Source organism: Rattus norvegicus, chromosome 9, assembly GCF_021556685.1.
Source record: "Rattus norvegicus strain SHRSP/BbbUtx chromosome 9, alternate assembly SHRSP_T2T, whole genome shotgun sequence".
NCBI lineage: Eukaryota > Metazoa > Chordata > Mammalia > Rodentia > Muridae > Rattus > Rattus norvegicus.
The window spans coordinates 11,989,491-12,015,619 of record NC_141542.1 but is presented as its reverse complement, the minus strand read 5'-3'; the positions used below and the strand labels follow the sequence as shown (position 1 = coordinate 12,015,619).

Here is a 26,129-nt window from a genome sequence, read left to right as displayed (position 1 = left end):
AGTTAAATGAATTCCAGTAATAGCAGTAAAAGCCAGAGCTGTAAGTCAGCCCAGAACTGACCGTCACCCTTGGTAAACAGTGCTGGCTACAGAAGATAGATGGTTCCACTCAGGAAGCTCAAGCTTAACACTCCGTTATGGAAAAGCTGGGAGTGTTGAGTAATCCCCACTTCTCTGCCATTCCTGAGGAAACAGTGGCACTCGGGAGCTTGGCATCAGCTGAGGAGAATGTACAAATGAGTGCTCTCTTTCCAGACTCTGCAGCCAGTAGGCGAACATCACAGAGGCACTGTTGTCCCCCTAGTTTTCTATGTCTTACAAGAAAGCTGCCATCTTCTCAACCCTTCCTGTTCTACACAGCCTCTGGAGGACGATGGGTAACAACTCTAGTCAAGTCATCTTCCAGAACCACAGGTTGGGGACAGCAGGACCGCACATGACAGTTACCATTTCAGGACTCACCACGACCAACACCAAGAACAAGGAACTATGGCACCAAACAGGTGGAAACCTACAGTTGGCGTTCCATCGACTGTGACGTCACCTCTCTTACCCACCAACCTATCAGCTACCTCCCAGCATTCATGCCCCATTGCTGTGGTTGGGCACACTGATTTCACATCCATATCCCTGCCTCTCGAGGCCTTCTCAGTACATCCTCGTGTCAAATTCCCATCTGCTCTTCAAAACCCAAATCAAATTCCAATCTGAAAGCCTAAACGCTGAGGGATAACTCAGACCTATCATCCCAGTATCTATTGGGCTAAGCCAGAAGGATAACGAATCCCAGTGAGTTTTGGATTTCGTAAGAAACCTGCACCTCAAAAGACCAACTAATGAAAATTAAGTTTTTACTAAATGAAATCATCTCTCTAACATTTTCCATATCCATTGATTTTCATTTTGAAAATGGCTAGGGGGGCTGGAGAGATTCTGGCTCCGTGGTTAAGAGCACTGACTGCTCTTCCAGAGGTCCTGAGTTCAATTCCCAGCAACCACATGGTGGCTCACAGCCATCTGTAGTGGGATCTGATGCCCTCTTCTGGTGTGTCTGAAGACAGTTACAGTGCATATAATAAAAAAGTCTTAGGGGTTGGGGATTTAGCTCAGTGGTAGAGCGCTTGCCTAGCAAGCGCAAGGCCCTGGGTTCGGTCCCCAGCTCCAAAAAGAAGAGAAAAGAAAAAGAAAAAAAAAAGTCTTTAAAAGGAAACAAAAAAGAAAAAGAAAAAAGGAAAACAGCTAGCAAATTTAGCTTTGTTTTCTTAACTTAAAAGCAAGTGTTGTTATAGCTGGGTGATGGTGTCTCGGCCCTTTAATCCCAGCCCTCAGGAGGCAGAGGAAGGAGGATGTCTATGAGTTTGAGGCCAGGTTGGAAAAATCGCAAGTTCTAGGACAGTCAGGGCAACATAGGAGAAACCGTGTCTCCAAGCAAACAAAGCACGAGCAGTTATAAAGTATGGCTACACATGCCTCGGCAGTCAGAACACTCAGTGCTCTCGAATAGGACCCAGATTTGGTTCCTAGCATCCACATGGAGTCTCACCACAATCCCTATAACTCCAGTTCCGGGGGACCTGATCGCCTGTTCAGGCTACATACATACATACTTTATGCACATACATGTAAGCAAAAACACACACAAAATAAAACAAATCTTAAACAATAAAACACTGCTGCACGAGACAACCTGGCTGCATTCACAAGCACAGTGTATTCAAACCAATGGTTCCTTTATGTGTGTAAGAGACATAGGGACTTATGTATCCAAGGCCCATCTCAAACTACTGAAAGGTGACCTTGAACTCCTGATACTTCCTCCTCCTGCTGAGTCCTAGGATTATGAGCAAAAGCCCACATGATCTTGAGGTGCTGGGCCTTGTGCACATGGTAGGCAAGCAACCCAACAATTGAGGCCCATCCCAGCCCTGAAATGATTGCATTTTATGGGAATTTAGGAACAGCAAGGATAATCTCAGGTAATGGTAATAGAATCACAGCAAGGATGACCAGAGCAGGAAAATGCAACGTCTGCTGAGGGCTTGGAAAGATCATCCAGCTTTCTCTGAGGACAGATGCAGTTGTACTCTCGTGTCAATGTTATGACTTCAGTCATATAGTGTGTGACTATAATAAAGGCAATAGGACACGTGGACTTCACAGTGAGACCCTGTCCTTTTGCAAAGGAGAAAGTAGGACTAGCTCAGCAGTTAAGAGTGCTTCCTGGGGGGTTGGGGATTTAGCTCAGTGGTAGAGCGCTTGCTTAGCAAGCACAAGGCCCTGGGTTCGGTCCCCAGCTCCTGGGGAAAAAAAAAAAGAGTGCTTCCTGGGGGGCTGGAGAGATGGCTAAGTAGTTAAGAGCACTGACTGCTCTTCCAGAGGACCTGAGTTCAATTCCCAGCAACCACATGTTGGCTCACAACCATCTGTAACGGGATCCGATGCCCTCTTCTGGTGTGTCTGAAGAGCTACAGTGTACTCATATAAATAAAATAAATAATTATTTTTTTTAAAAAGAGTGCTTCCTGTTGTTTCAAGGCATTGATTGGAGGAGTTTGGCTCTTAGCACCCAAGTCAGGCAGATCACAGCTATCTGTAAGTCCAGTTCCAGGGAATTCAATGCTCTCTTCTGGCCTCCGAGAGCATCACATACTTGTGGTATACATGCAATAAGTAAATCTTTAAAAGAGAAAAAAATTTTAATTACTTTATTTATATGATTACACTGTTGCTGTCTTCAGACACACCAGAAGAGGGCATCGGATCTCGTTACAGATGGTTGTGAGCCACCATGTGGTTGCTGGGAATTGAACTCAGGACCTCTGGAAGAGCAGTCCGCACTCTTAACCACTGAGCCATCTCTCCAGCCCTCAAAGAGAAAATTTTTTAAAAGGAAGGAAGTATTACCTCAGTAGTAGAGTGCTTGCCTACGATTAACAAGGCCCTGGGTTTGGGTCACAACAGCACACACAAAAGAATCTTTGGACAACTAACCTGTAATTTGAATATAATATTATGTTTGTTTTGTTTTGTTTGTTTTCTTTATTCTCTGGGTAGCACTGGCATTCCTGGAACTCACTCTGTAGGCCAGGCTGCTAAGACTAAAGGCACGTGCCACCAATACTGTATTGCATAATAAATTTTAAAAATTTTGATTGTTTGCTTGTTTAGAGACTATGTCTCACTATGTAATTCTGACTGGCCTGGAATTCTTTGTATAGACCAGGCTGGCCTTAACCTCACAGAAAAGTCCCAGTCTCTAGTCTCTGCCTCTTAAATGCTGGGATTAAAGGTGTGTGCTACCATGTCTGGCCTTTTTCTCTTTTCAATAATCTTATAATACCAGCTCTTTGGGGGCAGAGTAAGAGAGATTAGGAACACCGACTGCTCTTCCAGAGGTCCTGAGTTCACACACAACCATCTATAATGAGATCTGATTCCCTCTTCTGGTGTGTCTGAAAATGGCTACAGTGTCTTATATATAACAAATAAATAAATAGAGAGAGAGAGAGAGAGAGAGAGATATTAGGAGTTCAAGTCACCTTCAGCTATATATTAAGGCTAACCTGGGCAACATGAGATGAGCGGAAGGGGGAGGGGCTTTGGGTTTTGTTTGTTCTGAAACGCACCACGGTGTGTTCTGCAGTCCTAGAAACTGTTTAGGGCCCTGGGGCCTCCAAATTAAACATTCAATTCCTTACCCTCCTGGCAACTTGGCAGCCTTTGCAGCCTTCTGCCAACAGTCTTGTCCTCTTGTCAGCTTTAAGGTTCTCAGGACTGTACACATGTTCACCCTATCCCAATAATAAAGAACACTGATTGTTCATCACCTGTGCGGGATCCACGGCTTGGAAAAGCCTTTAGCCACACCTCTTCAGGTAGGTCAGGTGAGAGCAGAATACCTAGAAGGATGAAATCTTCCCCAGAACCTTCAGAGGAGCAGGGACCCTCTTCACCTTGAAAAGAGTCTATAAGAAGAGGTAAACTGATACCCAGGAAAGAGACTCCATATCCAGAGCCGCCAAGCAGCTGGAGGAGTCTCAACTCTCTGGGTATCCATTATCCACCAGCAAGTGGCTTTCCTAGCCATCTTCTCACCCAGGGCGATCAACTGAGAAATCAAATCACCTCTGGTCAAACACTGCCATCAGGGAACACTGTTTTGTTTCGTTTCTGTAGGTTGCTTCCTTGTTTGTTCATTTGTTTGTTTGAGGTGAGGACTCTGGCTGGCCTGTGACTGTCACTGTGCCTCAAGATGTCTCTGAAGAAAGAGTTCCCTCTGCCTCAACTCCCTGAGTTCTTAGATTACAGGTAAAAAAATAAAATAAAAACATTACACGTGGCTCCCCAACACCTTTAAAAATAAAATAAGGGACTGTAAGAAACTTTTCTTTTCTATCCCAAGTAATTAACTGTAAGTTCCCCCCATTTTCTGACTCCCCCTCTTCCCCTTTTTGCCAGTTAGCTAAGAGGCAGATTGTTAAGTCAAGATCCCACCACAAGGATGAGATGCACAGGAAACCCCCACAACAAAGATTAAAGACAGACACTGTCTTGTCAGACTCTACTCACTAGCCCAATTTGGATTCTGGCACACCCATTTTATAAAAAGAAATTGCCTTGTAAAATTATTTTTACTTTGTTCCTTTGTAAAACACCAAGATTATTCTTTTCCCACAAGACTCAGCAGATAAAATATGGATGAGTTCTATCCCAGAACCCACATAAAGGTGAGAGAGAACTGACTCCACAGTTGTCCCCTGAGCTCAGAATGTACACACACACACACACACACACACACATGCACACGCGCGCGCGCGCACACACACACACACGCACACAGACACACACATACATGCATGCACGCACACATGTACATGCCATAAAACACATACAATATAGTAATAATAATGATAATAATAAATGTAGATTTAATAAATTTACATATATAAATGTAAAAAATACATTTAAAGAAAATAACTGTGGTGAGGCATGTTTGAGTTCAGTTTGGACTAAGTAGCAAAAACCAGTCCTGGAAAACGTAAAACAGGCTGGACTTGGGTGGCTCACACCTTCAATTCCAGCACCGAAGATGCAGAGGCAGGATTCCGTGAGTTCAAGACCACCACACGCTACATAGTAAATTCCAGGACAAGACAGCGCTATGCATTGAGAGATCCTGTGTCAAAACAAAGACAAACAAAAAACGTAAGACAAAAGCTGCCTCATCCATGGGAGATGCGTAAATAGGATGAATAAGTAAATAAGATGAATAGTAGGGGTTGGGGATTTAGCTCAGTGGTAGAGCGCTTGCCTAGGAAGCGCAAGGCCCTGGGTTCGGTCCCCAGCTCCGGAAAAAAAAAAAAAAAAGAACCAAGATGAATAGTAAATAAGAGTTACAGTTAGCCCTGGGGTCCTTCATTTAAGAGAGACATTCCAACTATTATCTATCTCACACATGATACAGCACAGCTCGCTGGGACACGGGGTGAGCTGGCTGTGCTGCAGTTGGTGGAGTGCTTACGTAGGATGCATGAGTTCTGGGTTCAATCAACAGCACTACCTAAAACCAGGTGTGGTGGTCCAAACAATTCTAAAGTAGCTTCAAGAAAATCAAGAACTGAAAGACACCCTCAACTGCTTACTAATTTTGAAGCCACTGCATGAGACTCTACCTCGAAATAAGATCAAAAGAAAATGGTGTCTTGTGTCTGTAATCCCAACCCTGGAAAAGGACAGGTAGGCCAAGTCCCTATGAGTTACAGGCCAACCAGGGTTATTTAACATCTCTCTCAGAATCAGAAACCATGGGCAGTGCTGGCATCCCAGCACTTGGGAAGCAGAGGCAGACAGATCTCTGTGACAGTAGGCCAGCCTGGTCTACAGAGTGAGTTTCAGGAACCCAACCTGGTCTACAGAGTGAGTTCCAGGACAGCCAGGGCTACACAGTGAAACCTTGTCTCAGAAAAAAAGAAACAAACAAACAAAAACAAAACAACAATAACAACAACAAAACCACCTTAACCAGCACAAATCATTGTTCGAAACTACATCCATCCTAAATCCAAACAAGCCACAGAAGATCTTGTTCTGTTTTGCTCTGTAAACCTATAAACTTTCTCAGGAGTATAACTACAAATTACAATCTGATGTTTTTATAAGCTTGAAACTGTCTGAGAAAACACAAAATTAGAATTTTCTTTTCTTTCCACCTTTTTTTCCCTGAACCTGCCAATTAAGCTTAGGTCTGCCTGCCAGGTTCTGATACTTCCCAGCCTTAGGAGGTGCAGCCACCTTTGACATAGATGGCAGTGTGGTACACACCTTTAATTCCAGCAGGAGGCAGAAGGATGGACACACACACACACACAGAGACAGAGACAGAGACAGAGACGGAGACCGTATAAAGAAAGAATAGTGGGTAGCTGGGCAGTGGCAGTGCACACCTTAAATCCCAGCTCTCAGCAGGGAGAGGGCCAGAGACAGAGGATCTCTGAGTTCTAGGCCAACCTGGTCTACAGCATGTGTTCCATGATAGGGCTACACAAAGAAACCTTGTCTAGAAAACAGAGGGGGGGGGGGCAGAGAGAGGCAGAGACAGAGACAGACAGAAAGAGAGGCAGAAACAGAGAACAGTGAGCTGTCTGTACATAAATATCCTATGATTTACAAAGGAAAGTTTTCAGATTCGCAGTCGTATTAAAATCAATACTAGAGGAACTATTCTTGCACCTGCTAAAGTGTTTATGAGACTTTTGAATGTGATGATTCCCCAAAGGAGAATTTTCAGCGCTTGCCTCCTGACCAGATAACTCATTATTTCACCGTGCTGTCCCTGCTCTCCATCTGCTAAGGGTTCAGGCATTCTCTCCTCCTAGAGGCCACGACAGAAAACGCTTCTGCTTCAGGACACAGCCACGAGCTCCAGGAAGAGGCACCAAATGGCCCCCAGAAGAGGGGGGATTGATACTTTAAATAGAAAGTTGCAGCCTGGTGTGGGGGAGGAGACCTGAGTCCTGATGCAGGGAGGTAGAAGTAGGTCAGGAGTACAGAGCTATTGAAATACATGGAACCAATCTCAAAAGGCCAAAAGACTGACCAATACTCATGACCACGCACGTGCACACACACACACACTCACACACATACACACACAGACACACACACAACACACATACATACAACACACACAGCACATGCAACACACACACACAGACACACACAGACACAACACACACACATACACAACACACACACATACACACACACACACAACACACACACACACACACAACACTCACACATACACACATACACATTCACACACACAAAACACACATATATACACATACACAAACACACACACACACACACACACACACACACACACACACACACCACTGCTTTCTCTGCAGCAACCAGGTTTGCTCAGGTGTGACCCACTCACCAGCCTCAGCCACAGGAAGACACATTTCCTCCTATAAGGGCACATCCCTTTGTATCCCACAGTTAGTCCTACTTTATACTTACTTTTTAATTTGTATTCATATGTGTGAAAGAGTGGGCAGATGCCTGTGGGGACCAAAAGAGTGCAGCATCAGATCTTGTGCGGCTAGAGTTATCTTCCAGTTGTGAGCCACTTGCATGGGTGCTGTGAGCTGGGAACCACTGAGTCATCTCCCCAATCACCACCACCACCACATCATCGTCATCACATCATCGTCATCACATCATCGTCATCACATCATCATCGTCGTCGTCGTCACAGATGTGCACAGGATGGAGGAGGACACATATGCATGGCACACATCTCGAGTTCGTTCTCTTCTCAATTTTTGGTGGGTCTCAGAATCAAATTCCCACACCTCCCCTCATTTGTAAATGACACACTCCTGCAAGAAGGGTCAGTAAAAGGCCAGTAAGATGGCTCCACAGGTAAAAACGTTTGCTGAGCAAGATTAAAGTAGGAGAAGACTAGCTCCGCAAAGTTGTTTACTGAGCTCCACATGAGTATGTATACACACACACACACACACACACACACACACACACACACACACACACACACACAGTGGTGGCTTTCGTCTTAAAGTAGGTATATTATATTTAACTAAAAGAGCTTCAGCTATTCACACTCCATTCACTGGAGCGTTCTTCTTTAATTTGTTCGTTTGATTTGCCTGAGGTAGGTCCCATGTGGCTCAGGCTTGCCTTGAAATCACTATGAAATCAGGCGGACCTCAAACTTACGATAGATACCCTTCCTATGTCTAACCTCTAGAGTGCTGTAAGCCAAAGAGGCACACACACAACCATTCTTTCACTGTATAAAAGAAAAAAAAAATCTCATCAACGTCTGTACCCATAAATGTCCTATAAAAACTTAAAATAAAAAAAGGCTCCTTCATAAAGTCACTGGGACGCAGAGTGGCTGAAATGGGTCATTTGCTTCATCTTCTGTCTCCAGTTCAGTCAGTCAGTCAACAACCTCATCACGGAATCCAGTCAGCTATTCTAAAAATAGTAGAAAATGATACTGTGAGGAAGGCCTATAATTTCAGCCCTTCTCAAGCTGAGACTGGGATCTTGAGCTGCTAATCAACCTAGATTAAAATAAACAAGTAAATAAGGCTGGGCAAGACGGCACACACCCTTAATCCCAGTGCTCGGGAGGCAAAGAGGAGACGATCTCTGTGAGGTTAAGACCAACCTGGTCTTCATATGGAGCTCCAGGGTCGTAGGGGCTACAGAGACAGCCCCTACCACAGTAAAGAATCAAATCACATAGTGTGGGACCAGACCAGGAAAAAAAACACCTTGCAGTTTAAGAGTTCTGTTTGCAATTAACAGTAAGTTCCTATTTGTCCTATGTTTGGCCCATCTACACTGGACATGCTAAATACATCAGGATGTACTCCTTGCCCCTGATTGGATGTAGGAGAGAAGTATGAAGGTAGGAACTATGTCAGGATGTATGCTTCCTCCGGATTGGACCTGGTGGGAAATGTGAATTATGGGATTTGCCTTTTTAAGTCCCTGAAAAAAAAAAAAAAAAAAAGACTCATGGCACCATTTTCCCGAGAATTGGGGTATGGACCTGGCCAGAGTTCATCCACATAGCCAGTATTTAATTCATGCTACTTCAAACCTGGCTTAACAGTATAGTAGTGGTCTTATTCTGGGCCAGTGGGGTTAACACTTTCCAGAGGCTCCCAGCAAGATTCAGACCACCTACCCAAATTCCAAAGCCAGACCTTCGCTTCGGAACTCTGAGGCTAAAGGGCCACTACAGGAGCATGTGCTGTGAGATGTTCCAAGGCTCTGAGGCTACCTTCAGTTAGCTCATGGACTATGGGGATAAACTGCCATGCTAAGAAAAGAATTAGCCATCTATGGAGGGCTCCTGGTGACTCACGGTCTGTTCTGTTCTGCAAGATGTGGAAGGGGTTGTTTTTGCTCCACGGGACCCCAATATTTCTCATGTAGGGCAAATAGCTAAGCTACCTGCCTACCTGGTTCTGGTTAACTGGAAAGTTGTGTCTGTCTGTTGATGGAAGGTTTTATCTGTCTTATTGGAAAGTTGTGTCTGTGTTTTCTGGCTGATCTGTAAGTTTTGCTGCAATCGTGGAGCTGAGACACAAATGAATATTTTTACCATCTCAGCTGCCAGCCACCACCGCTACCATAACTGCTTTAATGGCTCAGAATTTATCTCTGAGCTCTCTGATTGGTGAATTCAGGTTAGCAGGAATTCAGAAGTCTTTTGGGTATGGATAACATTAAAGTTGTTTTATGCTGTCCTTCTTTATTGGAAAGCTGACTCTTGAGTTCACACTCGACTTTCCCTTGTCTAGACCCAAACATTTTAAAGTTTCCACTATGCCCTTTGTCAGCTGAGTCACATGACCAGGGAAAGAAAGCAAAGCCAAACAGCCAACCCCCCCCAAAAAAAATATTAGATCTGATCTGGTTTATATGAACACTCTGTACCTCAAGATTTATAAGTGTATTGGGTATGGTGAAAAATCTGTGAAAATAAGTTAATTTAAAACTCAACACAGGACTAAGAGTTAAAAACCTATGCATGGGTAATCTTAAAGGAACCATCTGGCATAAAAATACATAGCTTGCCATTATCTCTAGGCAGTCACACAGCCTGTTTGCTAGGGTTGAAGAAAGCTGTTGTCCTGTGACTTCACCGACATCTTGATTAAAGGTGGCATGGCAAGGAGGCAACAACCCGTACCCGAGATATTTTGGATTAGGATGTATGATATGCTAATGTCTGTCCTGAAAACAGGGTTTATGGAAGGATTTAAAACCAATGTTTGTTTAATAAGGTATTAAAGCCGTACCTCCATTCATATGCAAGAATGGGCCTGGTGCTGGCTGCCAAACCTTGTAACGGAAGAGTCACCCAGGTGGTGTTGGGTTTTAGAGATATGAAGGGGACATGGAGCTGGCTGGAGTCTGGACACCAGGTTGGGTTTGGCCTCCGAGGGCCAAAGAGGTAAGCCAAGCCCCAAATGATTATAAGTGAATCCCGGACACTTAGAACTGACTTTGTCTTGTGCAGATTTATGATCATGGACTGTATCTTTCCTCTTGAAAGAAAAAGGTACTTCTTTTTTTTTACATTGCTGGAGCACACAGTAGAGGGATTTTTTAAAACTTTTTTAAGAGAAAATGTTGGAGTTTTTACAGAAATTTTAAATTAAAAAACTGGATATTTTTAAGGAACAGCTTTTAAAATATTCACATTTTTAAGGATCAAACTTAACAGAGATAACGCTATAAAATTTTAATCTTATAAAAGCTACCAACTCATCGTAAACTGTGAAAGGTGATTAAGACATGCAAGTTAAAGGTCAGCCACCTCATAAAGGATCAAATTCTTTAATGTACTCAGAACTATGCTTGTAATCATGCTAAATACCAACGTAATTAATTACAGAAATAAGCATATTTAGCCTACTCTATGTTTTCAAGGTTAAGCCTAAAGCAAGTAATTAACTTGTCAGAAATCTGTTGAATATGACATTTAAAATATTTAATGGGACCCCAGCTCATAGAGTGACCCCAAAGCACGGCAGCAACCACTACTCCCCTGGATTATGGTAATGCTAACCACTAAGCAACACTGTCCCAAATGCCCTGCCTGCCACTGGGACCTTGCCTAACTTGTGAACAGGCAGGACAATGGAGAGATGATTGCCCCACTTTGCCTAGACAAAGTATGGTCAGACTTGAAGAAAAGTTTCCCAAGTCTCCTGGATCTGTCGACCAAAGACTGACGCCACAGACCTGGGTTATCGAGGTAATGGGTAAGTCTCTTCATTTTAATTGATACATAGGCCATTTGGATTATATTTCCTGCTATAATTTATACTTCTCAGATCTCTGATGGCACTGATAGCCAGGTTAGCTGCAGACCTGTCAACTTAACAGCAGCGAGCAACCAGGTTCTTCCCCAAGAACCCAAGAAGGTTCTACCTTAGTCCATTTCTTACATAAAAACCAAACGTAGCCTTTTTCTAGAGATCTCTTGTTCTCTTGTTAAGAAAAGGCAGATAGGTTTGCCTTGCTAACAGGCGTCATATTAAAGGAAAAGCCGGTTTCAGATGAAACTTTGTACTGTTAATTTCTTTAAAGAACTTGCTTGCAATAACTGTTCTCAGTAATAACTACTCCTTTCCCGGGTAAATGGGTAGATGGGAAGAAAAAGGTTTAAAGTCTATGGAATTCTGAGGGCCTAAGAAAAAGTTCTAAGGTATACGACGGTCTGAGGATATGAAGGTCTAAAAACTGATTTGAGGTGTGTAAATTCAAGTTGTAAAGGCACAGCAAGTGATTTAAGGGCTATGAAAAGTGGAAGACTTCTTTCCCATTCTATGCTCTTGTTATTCTATGTTTCAAAAGTCCAGGGTTTTCACATCGATTAATGGAGTTCTGATAAGCTGGTAAAGGTACTTTTTCTACAGTGTGGATATATGTACAGATTAGTGCAAATATCTAAAAATGTCATCTTTGTAAGCTAAAAATCAAAACAAAACACGTAAGCTTCAGGGAGTCCTAGGACTTAGTTGGATCCACCTCCCACAGGTCAAAAGGACTCCCAGATAAGTATAGCCTAGGTTTCCTCACCTGCCTATTACTGAGAATGGGATCTCTCTCCTGGTCTCTCCTGGAGGCTCCTTCTCCTCCCCCAATTACTAGGTCTATGGGCCTGAAAGTTCCAGATGTAATTTAAGCTCCTAACTTCAGCTTCTGTCCCCAGTCTGTATCCATCCCAGCAGATTCCAGTTTGGCTGACAGACACCACCCACGAATCAGCTGCTAACTACAACTGCGCGTGAGCCCTGGACTTGCTGATGTGAACTGGTCCAGTTGGTGGGATTGTTCTCTGTCCCTCCAGGGGTCAGCAAACCAGATGCTTCTGAAGAATGCCCCGTTGCCAGAATTCCCTTGTGACCTAGACTAGCATTCCAGCCTTCCCAGGCCCTGATAAGGACTCCCTAATTTCAGCAGGAAGTACTTACACAAAAGAGTATGTTGCTCCTTGTCCCCCTACAGGCTGGAATGTTAGATCAAACAGAAACTCCCTGCCATAGGGGACAAAATGGCTACCTATAGTGCTCGTTGGCATACCAGGAAAGGTATCTGTTAAAAAAACAAATAGCCCCAAATCTATCAATAAGTAGATTCGTTTGCTGAAACAGTTCTACAGTATAATAGGACACTCAACCTGCCCTATGGAAAACAAAGATGCTATTGCATGGCTTTAAAAGAAAATTGTTGTTTCTACATAAACCGCTCAGGATAATTAGAGATTATCTGACTTTACTCAAAAAAAAGGGGGGGGGGGGGGAGGTGATGACATAACTGACTGGGGCCCCGCCCACTTCCAGCCTCCACCAAGACAGTAACTCTGATGTCAGCCACCACAGGGCCTTCGGCCCTTCTGCTTCTGCTAATTACTATTGGCTCTTGCATCATTGATGCCTTAACTAAATGCCTAACTAATTCTTGTCTGGGTTCCATTAAACTGATGGTTATTAAACCCCAGTATAAACAGGTCATCACGGAGTCAAAGATTTGACTCAGGTTATAAGTCATGGAGAGAATGTGAGACCAAAACGGAAAATACACCTTGCAGGTTTCTTTTTTTAAAGATTTATTTATTCATGTATAAGTACACTGTAGCTGTCTTCAGATACACCAGAAGAGGGCACCAGACCTGATTATAGATGGTTGTGAGCCACCATGTGGTTGCTGGGAATTGAACTCAGGACCTCTGGAAGAGCAGTGGGGCACTCTTAACCGCTGAGCCATCTCTCCAGCCCACCTTGCAGGTTTCTTAATAGGTTCCGATTTGTCTATGTTTGTTTGACCCATCTGCACCAGTCATGCTGGATCACATGTGGGCAGGATGTATGTTTGCTCCTGACTAGACATAAGATGGGGGTAATACACAACACATAAAACATCAGGATGTATGCTTACACATTTGCCCCTAGGAAATTCATCAAATTCTGAGTTTTGCCTTTTAAAATCTCTGCAAAATATGACTTGTGGCCATATTTTGGGTATGGATCTGGCCAGTATTTAAGTAAAGCTTGCTTTAAATTTGGCTTAATGGGCTGGGGATTTAGCTCAGTGGTAGAGCGCTTACCTAGGAAGCACAGGCCCTGGGTTCGGTCCCCAGCTCCGAAAAAAAGAACCAAAAAAAAAAAAAAAAAAAAAAATTTGGCTTAAGATTGTGGTAGTGACAAGGACACTTGCTCTACGATGGTCATAGCAGCTTTATTCATAATAACCAGAAGCTATAAACAACCCAGATGTCCTTCAACCAAAGAATGGATACAGAAAAGGTGGTCGTTTACACAGTGGAATACTACTCAGCTATTAAAAATGAGGACATCAGGGCTGGAGAGATGGCTCAGTGGTTAAGAGCCCCGACTGCTCTTCCAGAGGTCCTGAGTTCAAATCCCAGCAACCACATGGTGGCTCACAACCATCTGTAATGGGATCTGATGCCCTCTTCTGGTGTGTCTGAAGACAGACAGCTACAGTGTACTTATATATAATAAATAAATCTTAGAAAAAAAAATGAGGACATCAAATGGATGGAACTAGAAATTATTCTGAGTGAGGTAACTCGGACCCAAAAGGACATGCATGAAAAGAGCCTAGCTTGGTTGTCCTCTGAGAGGCTCTACCAGCAGCTGACTGAGACAGATGCAGTTACTCACAACCTTTGGACTGAGATCAGGGACCCCTGTGGAAGAATTGGGGAAAGGACTGAAGAAGCTGAAGGGGATGGCAACCACATAGGAAGACCATCAGTGTCAACTAGCTCGGACCCATGGGAGCTCCTGGAGACTAAGCCACCAACCAAAGAGCATACATGGGCTGGGCCATGCCTCCTGTCACATATGCAGCAGAAACTTGATGCCCCAGGGAAGAGGAATGTGGAGGGAATGGAGAACTTGGGGGGAGGCGCCCTCTCAGAGGCAAAGCAGGAAGGAGTATTTAAAACAGATTTTAAAAATTGATTGTAGGGGTTGGGGATTTAGCTCAGTGGTAGAGCGCTTGCCTAGCAAGCGCAAGGCCCTGGGTTCGGTCCCCAGCTCCGAAAAATAGAAAAGAAAAAAAAAAAATTGATTGTAGTGGGGGCTGGAGAGATGGCTCAGTGGTTACGAGCACTAACTGCTCTTCCAAAGGTCCTGAATTCAAATCCCAGCAACCACATGGTGGCTCACACCATCTGTAATGGGATCTGATGGCCTCTTCTGGTGTGTCTGAAGACAGCTACAGTGTACTTATATCCATAAAATAAATAAATTAATTTTAAAAAATGATTGTAGTAGTGGTCTTATTCTCTACCGGTAGGATTAACAATCAAATTTGATCGTTGTGATAACAATTAAATTTGCAGGAAGGAGGCATTTGGGTAATTGCTAATGAAAATGTAGGGTAGGAAAATAAGACAAGATATCCGAGATCAAAATTTTGCATTTATTTGGTTTGGTGTGTGTGTATTGCATGTGAGATCAATACTGAATTCTGAGAGGGCCTTGTGATAAGCTACCTCCCCAGGATAGGAAATTAATTTTCAAGAGGGAAGAAGAGTTTTCAATGTGCAAAGACCTGAGGTGGAAAGAGAACTGTTCCACAAAGCCCTGAAAATCAGCCAGGGGAGACACAGAATGTGGACACAGGAAAGGGGAAACAAAAGGACGGAAGTCACCAAGGTCAAGACTATGCTTCCCTTATCACTCTGGCAGTGTCACACACGCCAAGTGTCTCTGATGCAACCTTTACCACACACAGTTCAAAGAACTCTAGGCTGGATCCTGTAAGACAAGTCTGCCACAGACTCTTCCCTCTTTCTCTGCTGGATGAAGTCTAACCACCAGATCTCTTGCTTTTTGGCCCCCAGGAAACTTAAGTCTTCCCAGACCTGACTTTTTCCATCCCACTGGCCCAAGAGTCACTGGCAAGAGACATTGGCAAGGGTAGTGTCATCTGTCTTTTGTCTTTTGTGACTTGCTTAATCTAGAGTACAAAGCAAAGACAAGCTGAGAAGAAAAAAAAAAAAAAAAAGCCACAGATTATGTGAAAAACTTCATCAGGCCCAATCAGCCCAGCTTAAAATAATCTGAACACTAGTGTGCACCCAAACACACGTGCACATAATAAAATAAACATTGAGTTGGTTTTAAATCTAAGATAACATCCCTCCCAGGTTTAGAGTCCGGAATTCCCAAGTACCCACTAGGCTACACTCACTCCTCCCCCAATCCAGCAGGCCCCAAGCAAAGGAGGGCAGGCTCGGGTTGGCCCAGCTCCAAGTTTTCAAAAATGCTTTCAGTTTCTCTTTACAGCAAGAAAGCCTACCCCACCCAACCCTGACAGGCCAGAAGTTCTAAATCAGGATTACACCTCCTCCACCTCCTGGATCTGCAGTTCCCGGGTTCTCCAACTCTGAGCCCTACACCCCAAGAAGGCTTCACTGGGGTCCACTGCAGCTGGGTTACTGCCTTTACCCTGGAATCTGAATACACACTCCAACAACTCAAGACAGATCCTGGTGCCATAAACCCAGCACCTGGCTCAAAACGCGGCCCCAGTTAGAATTTCTCATAACATTAGCTGAATAAATCACCAAATAAGACCACAGGGCTTCAGGCTGGTGAGATGGCTCCCGGAGTACTTGGAAGAGTTGAACACATTCTAACACTCACACATGCAGACAAACACCACACATACTAAACTCTATTACTTTCAAAGTTTCTCAAAAGCAGGAAGAAAGAGCTTGAATAACAGGTTTATCTTTCCTCTGAGTTTGTCAGAAAATATGACCAAGAAATACTCAAGTTATACACTTGAAGTTTCACTAATGAATGATACAAAGTATTGGGGTGGGTCAGGGGAGGAGCATGGTGGTAGAGCTGTAATCGCAGGCAGACAGGAGTTCAAGGCCATCCTGGACTTCATAGGAAGACCTGGGGGAATTTAGAAAGAACGCATGTGTACAACTACAGGAATGTTTTCTGGTACTACAGGATGGCAGGCAGCATGGAGGGGGGATACTGGTGATGGAACTCAGGCTAATACTTTTCAGTAAAAGCAGGACTACATAGCTGACTGAGTTTACCAATGAGTCTAAAGCAGCTGCAAAAGCCAAGCCTATTTATTAAGTCCCTGAACTTGCTCTGAGTTCTGTCAGCCACTCTCTTCCCTGCATGCAACACCAGAGGTCCTGTCTAAGGAAGGTTTTAGGATGGACAGATTGTTGGACTGTAAGACTTAGGAAGTCTTTAGCTGGGGTTGGGGATTTAGCTCAGTGGTAGAGCACTTGCCTAGCAACCGCAAGGCCCTGGGTTCGGTCCCCAGCTCCGAAAAAAAGAAAAAAAAAAAAAAAAAAAAAAGGAAGTCTTTAGCTATTGGAGTAGAACCCCTTGCTTTTCCCATTTCTTCGACACGTACTTCAATTTTATTTTTGCAAACCTTAGGATACACCACGTGGCGTTAGTATTTCTCGGCTCCTTTGAAGAATTCAAAAGTAGTAATATACTTGCTTCTCGAAGAAAGTATTCTCAATTGCCACTCCGCAACTCCTGGGGCTTTATTAGAAATGTAAATCCTCAGACCCCACCCCAACCTCCTAATTTAGCAACAGCAGTTCCAAGAGAGCGATCACAAAGCTTATCAATGTGTATAAAGCACTGCACTGGTGCCCTCTCAGGAAGGCACAGCGGGTGCACGACCTAAATAGAGGGTGACAGCATGGATAAACAGGAGTTGGTCACAATGGAAGGCCATGCTTGAGACCATCCAAGGTCCTTGAAGCTCCAGTAAACATTACAACAAGAATCCCCCGGGAGGAATGTCATCTACCAGGTTTATTCATCCTCGCTGTACAGTCGGAAGTGGGGATGAGAATCTGAATGCTGGGGACGTGACTCCTTTGACAGCAAGCAACTCTGAAGGGAGGTGTGAGTGCGCCTCTCCCCGGTCCCAACCACAGGCCGCACGAGCTAACAAGGCCAAGTCCCCGCCCCACTTCTGCTGTCACCCTGTCAAAACAAAGCCGCGGTCTACAGCGCGGAGTAGCTCTCCAATGCGGCCTGGGGAGCAGAGCCCCCCTACACGTGCTCTATAGCTGGATGCCCCGAGGTGCCTAAAACCCTCTGGGAGGGAAAATGACAAGAAAGCTGTGCTCAAACTGAGCAGACCCGCTCGCCGCCCGGGCTGTCACCTTGCCAGACCCTGTTTACACTCTAAGCCGCCAGGATCGCGCTTTCGCTTAAATAAGTAATAACAATAATGACAGGGCCGTCGCCGCACGGCCGAGGCCGCCAGGCGCCAAAGGACCCGGGCTTGGGGCAGTGCCCACCTCCCACCCCGTGCTCCGCCCCTTCACTCCCGCGGAGCGCCAGGATTCCAGGACACTTCTGGACGCTCACTCCACAGCCCAGCTCCTCCTAGCGGGGCTCAATGGGGAGAGAGAACGCAGGGAGACACATTAAGATGCCCCCAACCCCAAAATGCTGCTTCCCAGCCCCGACTGATCCGCCACACCAAGCACAGTTACGCTCCCTGTGAAAGGGCTCCGGCGAGTTCCTACAGAGAGGAAAAGCCCCAGAGTACCCCGAGCGCTCGAAAGCCAAGACTCATCCTTCCCAGAAGAAGAACACAGCCAGATCTAGATGACCCCCTACCCCTGCCCCAGTGAGACGCTGTGCGAGCCGCAGCGGCAGAGCGCGCGTAGAGAATGTAGCACTTCCGCGGTGCCGGCGGGAAGCTGGGAGTGCGGTGGGGGAGGGGTGGGGGTCCCGGCCCGCCCGTGACCCCGCGATTGTGTTCTTCCCAGCGGGTACCTTGCAGGCGGAGTACACGCCGAGTTTCTCCAGTTTCTTCGCCCGCGGAGCAGAGCGCAGCTGCGCCTTCTTCACGGCGATCCGGGCCGAGCCGCCTCCTCCCGGTCCTTCTGCCGTGCCCGCCGCGGCCACGGCGGTCGCTGGCCCGCAGGAAGCAGAGCTCCCGGCGGCGGTGGCCAGGGTCCGGGGAGAACCGTGCGGGGGCGCGGGCGGCAGTGCTGGGGGCCCGACCCCACCAGCCTCAGCCATGCCGCCCCGACTGTCACCCGCAGCCGCCAGGGTCCCCGCGGGCGCCGGTGGCGGAGCCGAGACCCTCCCCCCTCGGCCGCCGCCCTGCGCCCTCCCCGCCCCCGCCGCGCTCGGCCGCCAGCGATCGCAGGCCCCCGCGCCTCCCCGGGAGGCTAGGACGCTAGCGGGCCCGAGCGCCCTGACCGCGCTCTGCTTCCCTGGGCCTCCGGCATGCTTCTGCAAGCGTAGCCGCCCGCCCGGAGCGCCAGGGCCCGTAGGTGACCGGCGACCCGCGAGGCCGGGCCGCTGCAGCCCAGGCACCTGCCGCCCTGCGCTGCTGGCGTCCCTGGGCCTGACACCCTCCCGCGCCGAGACCCAACTTCCTCCACCCTAGCGGGAGCCGGAGGAAAAAATGTTTTCCAGAAGTACCCGTCAGCGGCCAATCCTCCTCTTTGTTGCTAATTCACCAAAATCATGGCGTGAAGGGGTGTTTTGTTTTTTGTGTGTTTTTTTTTTTTTTTTTTACTTTGGGCTAAACTTTTTCTTTTAAGGATTCTTCCCCATCCTCTTTCCCTGGTAGTTTCTGAACCGAATATGACCAAAGAGAGAAGACTCAATTCTCTCTCTCTCTCTCTCTCTCTCTCTCTCTCTCTCTCTCTCTCTCTCTCTCTGTGTGTGTGTGTGTGTGTGTGTGTGTGTGTGTGTGTGTGTGTGTGTGTATTCACACGTATATAATACTTGTTGGTTAGAGTACATTACATGTCGGCAAAATGAAAACTAAACGCGTGGAAAAAGTTTGAAATGAGTCTGCCTGCAGGGTTCACTCCGGGCTGGCTAAAGTCTGCTGCTAGTTTATTGTCTATTATATTTTCAAAGACGAAATCCGGGCATGCAAGTTAACCAGAAAGACAGCGTCCAGGAAAGTGATACCAATTTTGACTTAAACTTCAAAAGCAAAATTATTGTCCCTGTCTCTGATGGCAGAAAGAGGTTGTTTCGGTTGTTCACCATGGGTCAACCTTTCTAAAGCGACTTGAAAAGCCCTGCATTGCCTGTCAGCACCGTTTCAAGTGCCCTAATTCTGCGGAGCAAGCATAGTCATGATGTGGGACAATGATCGTAATGAGTTTGTGATTGGTTGTCTCACAAGCTTGGCAGCTCCTGCTGAACTCCAGCCATATGGGATGTGCTTTCCCTTGCAAATACTCGTTTACCAGTCAGTCCTGCTAAAAATTACACTTTATGTTTCAAGATGCGTTTTTCCAGATTCTGTGTCCTTTTAACGCAGAGCAATGCTATGCGGGGGGGGGGGGGGGGGGGGGAGTTTCTTCTCAAAGGAATGAAGCCTACGGCTGGGAAATTGCAGTCTTCCTGGCCTATATTTGACCAACGCCCCCTACCTAGGCTTGACCTTAGCCCACTGTGGAAGCTCAATAGAGTGAGACTCTTTCCTCAACAATTAATTAATTAATTAATTAATTAATTAATAAACCGATAAGGCCAGGTGTGTTGGTCCTCACCTTTGACCTCAGAATTACAGAATCAGAGACAGGCCAGTCTCTGAGTTTTAGGCATTCTAGTCTAAGTTAAGAGTTCCAGGTCAGCCAGGACTACGCAGTGAAATCTTGTATATAAACAAACAAGCAAGAAAAAGAAAACAAACAAAAAAACAAACAGAAAAACTCATCAGGTTTTACATCACTGTCCTGTCCTTTCTACAGCTGCTCCTACAATAATGTCTGTCATTAAACCATTATTGGGGGATGTAGGTTCTCTTGTCTGTTCCTAGTGTCCTTCTTCTAACACTTTTTAAATGGATTCTGAAGGAAGCTTGAGGCCCATTGTATTGCAGTGAGCTGTAAATCCTGGCGGCTGCCCAGAAGAAAACAGAGAAGGAAGAGAGAAACTGGCTCATTTTTAGAGTCCAGAAAAGAAAGTCTGCTCTGCTCTTGGAGCTGGATGGGGTGTAAGCAGCTGTACAGAAGGTGGGTTGGGGTATGTATATCCTTCAGAGAAAAGCAGAGAATGCCCAGAGGGTCGGGGGACAGTATTCTTATGCTTTTGGCCAGAAACCAAAGAAGAACGGTGGGAAAGTCAAAAATAAACCTTTTGAGTTAAGAGGTCAGCAAGTATAGCAGTCAGTCTAGCAGCCTGTAAGTGACTGCACAGAGGGGCTTATGGGTAAGTATAAGAACATCATCTCATTTAAGAGGTTGAAAACTTTTCCCATCTCCTTAATGTGTTTGTGGGTATATCAGTTTTCCTAAAAACTGGTCACCTGGACAGATGATATTTTGTCGCTTTTCGAGACAGGGTTTTGAGACAGATGGCCTAGCTGTCCTGGAATTCAATTTGTAAACCAGGCTGGCCACCCATGAACTCACATAAGTCCTCCTGCCTCTGCCTTCTGAGAGCTGGGATTATTAAAAGCATGTATACAGCTGGTGATTTGACAGGCCCAGATGGGAGGGAATAGTCTTTGAGACCCGTGTGTTTTGTTTCAGGCAGCTTCAAATGTCTTATCTCCACCCAGTCAGAAATAGATCTGAGTTCCTTATCTTTGTCTAAAAAGAAAAAAAAAGTGTCGCAGAGTAGATTAAAGGTAATGTTTTAGAAAAGAAACCTATGTAGGCACTGGTTACTCATGCCGGTAATCCCAGCACTTAGAAGGCAGAGGCTGGTAGGCTACATAGTGAGATCCTGTCTCAAAAAGTAAAAACAAGCACGTAAAATAGCCAGGCTTGGTGCTGGTGAGGTGGGCAGCAGTTCAGAGCACTGTTGCTTTTGCAGAGAACCCGGGTTCAATTCCTATCATCCACATGGCCACGCACAGCCATTTTAACTCCAGTTCCAAGAGATCCACTCCTTCCGACCTCCATGGGTACCAGGCAAGCACATGGGACACATGCATAAGTTACATACAGGCAAAACACACACACACTTAAAACCAATAAACCCAAAACGATTCTTTTTAAATAGCCAAGCTTTGGCGCGCGAGGGGGGGGGGGGGGACCGGGGACCGCGCTTTCCGGAATGGATCTCAAGAAAGCCTGCTACTCCCACCCTCCTCTCTTTCCTAAGGTATTTTAAATTCTAAGGATGGGCAATTGCCGTACTTCCCTTTCTACAGAATGGTGTGGTAGCCTGGGGTAATGATTCCCGATTGTAATCCCAGATGTTGGAAGCAAGTTAAAAGCCAGTCTTGGGTACCTAATGATCCGGAAGCCAGCAAGGCTACACAATGTGACCCTACCTTGAAGTTACTTAATTAGATTAAAAGTTCTGTTGCCATGTAAATAGGAGAGAACAGTGCTCATAGTGAAGGGGGTCTATCCTCAAGGACTGGCATACTAAGGCCTATTCATCTTTCGGACACAACTAAGTGACTGCTGTTCTCAGATCAAGTTCTTTTTGACATTTTTTTCTTTTACTTTGATCAGGTTTCTCACATCATGACATTGACAAAGGCCAAGAGGGTATTACGTTCCACGTCTGCCCATTGTTACCCGGATTATTTGTCCACTTCAGATTTGTCTGTGCCACCGGATGTAAATATTATCTCGAAAAACGGGTGACGGGATCGAGGGGTGGATGTGGCGGTGCATCCTCGAGGGGAGAGAAAAGCGAAGGTGGGGGATGGGTTTCTGTGAGTTCAAGGCTAGCCTAGTCTAGGTGATAAGTTCCAGGCCAGTCTGAACTACAGAAACCTCACCTGAAAACAACCATTAGCCTTCTTGAGAATGGAAAGGTTTGAGCCTGAGGCCAGTCTATTATACATAGAGAATTCCAGGATGGGTTGTTCCACATAGCAACACACTGGTGAGGAGCCAAAATAAATTTAATAAATTAAATTTTAAGATTATTTATTTTTATTTTATGTACATTGGCATTCTGCTGGCTTGTATGTCTGTGTGAGGGTGTCGGATCCCCTGGAACTGGAGTAACAGTTGTGAGCTGCCACGTGGGTGCTGGGAATTGAACCCAGGTCCTTTGGGAGAGCAGCTAGTCCTCTTCCATTTTTTAAAAGAAGGAAGACTTTCTGACTATGGTGACACTTAACTGCAACCCTGGTTATAGGAAGGGACTTATTGTCCCTGATTGGAGAATACAGAAGGGAAAGAAGAGGGCTAGCCATGGAAGCTGACATATAATTCAGACACAAGTGGACAAAGGACCCTGTGACAGGAAGACACATGGTAGAGCTTTGATCCTTTGCTATGTATTGAAATGCTAAATTCTGTACCCAAAGGGAAGGTCTAAGCCTATAAGTGAACTCTTACATTTACAAGCTTTTGTTGTGCAAACCTCGTTCCTTCATTTAAAACTACTGGTTAAATAGAATTGGCTACAGCCAATTACTGGAGGAATTAGGGGTAGGTGCGTTTTGAGTTACCTGGTTGGGGTGGAGAAGGGAGAGGAGAGACCTGGTGGAGGAGGTAGAAGGAGAGAGGAGGTTGAGCCACCATGAGGGGAGGTGGACAATGAGCACGTGGCCAGGAGAAAGAAGTATCTGGGGTACACTGCTGGGAAGGTTGCCAGGCCAGCAGTTAGAAAAGTAGTTTAGAAAAAAAAAATTTAAAAAAAAATGTTTAAAGGGGTTGGGGATTTAGCTCAGTGGTAGAGCGCTTGCCTAGCAAGCGCAAGGCCCTGGGTTCGGTCCCCAGCTCCGAAAAAAAAAAAATTTAAAAGAAAAGTAGTTTAGGAGTTACCCCGTAGTAATTGTGAAAGTCAAATGAAATAATATAGTCTGAGTCTCACTTATTTATAAGCTAGTCGGGAATAAGCTTAAATTGGTTGTACTACCGAGACTTCATGTACAATGGTATTCTACCGGCTTGAAAAAGTTAAGGAAGCCTAAAGGATTAAAGAGCGAAGCTCACATAAGACACAAAGGCTGGAGGAGTTTGGATGCGCCTTTAATCCCAGCACTAGGAGGCAGAGGCAGGCAGATCTCCCCACTTAAGGCTAGCCTGATCATCATAGGGCATTTCAGGACAAACCAGACTAGACATTCCGTCTCAAAGAAAGAAGGAAGATAAGTTACACTTCACTGAATAATTCAGAAAACCTGATAGACTTACAAACTATATTACTTCAGTGGTGCAGCCTAGTAGCCCATGAGCCATTGCATCTGGAGTAGAGAGTCTAGGAAGGAAAAGTACTTCTTTATCTCTAGTGTGACTTAAGATGTACCTGTCTTCTTAGGATGTCTCTAGGCCAGGTGGTGAGCCAGCCCAACTGCTGAAATGTTAGGTTTTAACCCAAGCCTAAGATCTTATTCTTTTGGCTAGAAGTTTTTTTAATCTTAAAACTAGGACATTGGGGGGGCTGGAGAGATGGCTCAGTGGTTAAGAGCCCCGACTGCTCTTCCAGAGGTCCTGAGTTCAATTCCCAGCAACCACATGTGGCTCACAACCATCTGTAAAGAGATCTGATGCCCTCTTCTGGTGTGTCTGAAGACAGTGACAGTGTAATCATAGATAATAAATAAATAAATCTTTAAAAAAAAAAAAAAGACTAGGACATTGGAAGCTGAATCAAGCTGGTTAGAAGTTTGAGGTTAGCAGCCAGTGGTGGGACGTACCTTTAATCCCAGCACTTGGAATCTCTGAGTTCAAGGCCAGCTCATTCTATAGAATGAATTCCAGGATGGCCAGGTCTACACAGAGAAACCCTTCTTGGGAAAAAAATTATATCCTGCTGTGTAAAACAATGCTTCCTCAAGAAGACATGCATTATTAAATGAAAACCTCAGTGCCAGCAGTCATGGTATATTTCCCTGTAGATTGTTGGTCAGTGAGACTCCAGAGGTCCCTAAAATAACATAGGCTATTATCATAGCTCATGACTAACCACCATAACTAGAAGGTACTATTACTGAAGATACAGCATACTCTGGTTGCAGAACATAGAGAAACTGAGCTAGAACTAATCTGATTTACTGCATGCTGAATAGTTTTCATAGTGCCCTACAGATGCTATACAGCCTGCTGGGGGAGAAGAGAGATCAGTGGTATTACTCAGGGTGAATCCTGAATATTAAATACAGGCTTGCCAGGCTCTTGCCTGGTGTCCATTGGTGCAAGAGTAGCAGGAAGGTTATAGGCATTATCAACCACTTTCTCCTTCAGTTTGATCCAGCTCCACTGGAGGGAATCCATGCCTGGTATTATAAACCTGGGATAAAGCCCAAAGCTTGAAGGTCATAGGCCCCAAGTCCTTAGCAATGTGTAATGGCTATTCCTGGTTGTCAACTTAACTATATCTGGAATGAACTACAATCTAGAACTGGAGGGCTTGAAGAACCCTAGTTCTTACTAAAGTGTAAGAGTTATGGGTTGGGGATTTAGCTCAGTGGTAGAGCGCTTGCCTAGGAAGCGCAAGGCCCTGGGTTCGATCCCCAGCTCCGAAAAAAAGAACCAAAAAAAAAAAAAAAAGTGTAAGAGTTATTAAGACGCTTGGACTGGTAGAAAGTAGGTAGGTTATGGAGTTCCTGTGAAGGACCCTAGGGACTTTCGCCAGCTTTACACCCACCACCTCAGGTCATGATTAGGCCAAGTACCAGCTTCCCACCTCAGGTCAAGGCTAGGCCAAGTTCCATTCTCCACCCATAGTTCTCAGGAGGAGCAGGGACATTCTTGAAAATCCATAGAATTTACTGACTGATAGTCACCTGACCTTCTGGTCCCAGATAGAGTTCAAATACATGTATGTCATTTGCTTGCTAGCCAATACATTCAAAGGTCAATATGCTTAGCTAATACGTTTAAACTGTAACCTTGCTATTGTAACCTGTACTGCTTGTTATAGCCATTCGAGGTCCCCTTCTAGTCACTCACCATGAGGGGCTAATTGAGGTCGACCCCGACACGCAGGGAAAATAAACCTCTTGCATTTGCATCAAATTCAGTTCTTGTGTCTCACTTGTGGAGTCTCCCAGTAATTAAGACTCTCTTGGGGGGTTGGGGATTTAGCTCAGTGGTAGAGCGCTTGCCTAGGAAGCGCAAGGCCTTGGGTTCAGTCCCCAGCTCCGAAAAAAAGAATCAAAAAAAAAAAAAAAAAGACTCTCTGGGAGCCTTACAGGCTCACCTGTGATCTTGAGGCTGTAAGACATAAGTTTCTGACCTGGATCATAGATATCTTGGTTATGAAAAGCTTAGGTCCAGGCAAGGTGGTACACACCTTTAATCCCAGAAGACAAAAGCAAGGAGATCTCTGAGTTCAAGGTCAGCCTGGGACAAAACAAGTCCCAGATCCAAGCGTGGTGGTATACACTTTTAATCTGGGCCACACTTCTGCTGGAGACCTACATAAGGACATTGGAAGAAGGAAGATTCGCTTTTCTTCATCTGCTTGCATTGACCTGCCAGCTTATCTGTTGGAATCTACTTCTACAAAAGACCAGCTGAAACAACTAGCCTCATGGGACTGAACAACTACTAGGTCCTTGGACTTCCATTTCACAGCTGACCATTGTTGGGGAGTCAGACTACAGACTGTAAGCCATCATAATAAATT

General features: G+C 45.3%; 1 protein-coding gene across 3 annotated transcripts in view; it reads right to left on the bottom strand.

The window, feature by feature from the left end:
• The window catches only part of Kat2b (lysine acetyltransferase 2B), a 111,026-nt gene extending 92,058 nt beyond the window's left edge, over positions 1-18,968 (bottom strand). For all 3 annotated transcript variants that reach the window (XR_015628505.1, XR_015628504.1, NM_001024252.2), the window contains 1 exon segment: positions 18,384-18,968. Coding sequence is in view for 1 of the 3 variants with exons in the window: in NM_001024252.2 (NP_001019423.2) it covers positions 18,384-18,632 (249 nt within the window). In the remaining 2 variants the exon portion in view is untranslated.
• Between the last annotated feature and the right edge of the window lie 7,161 nt (positions 18,969-26,129).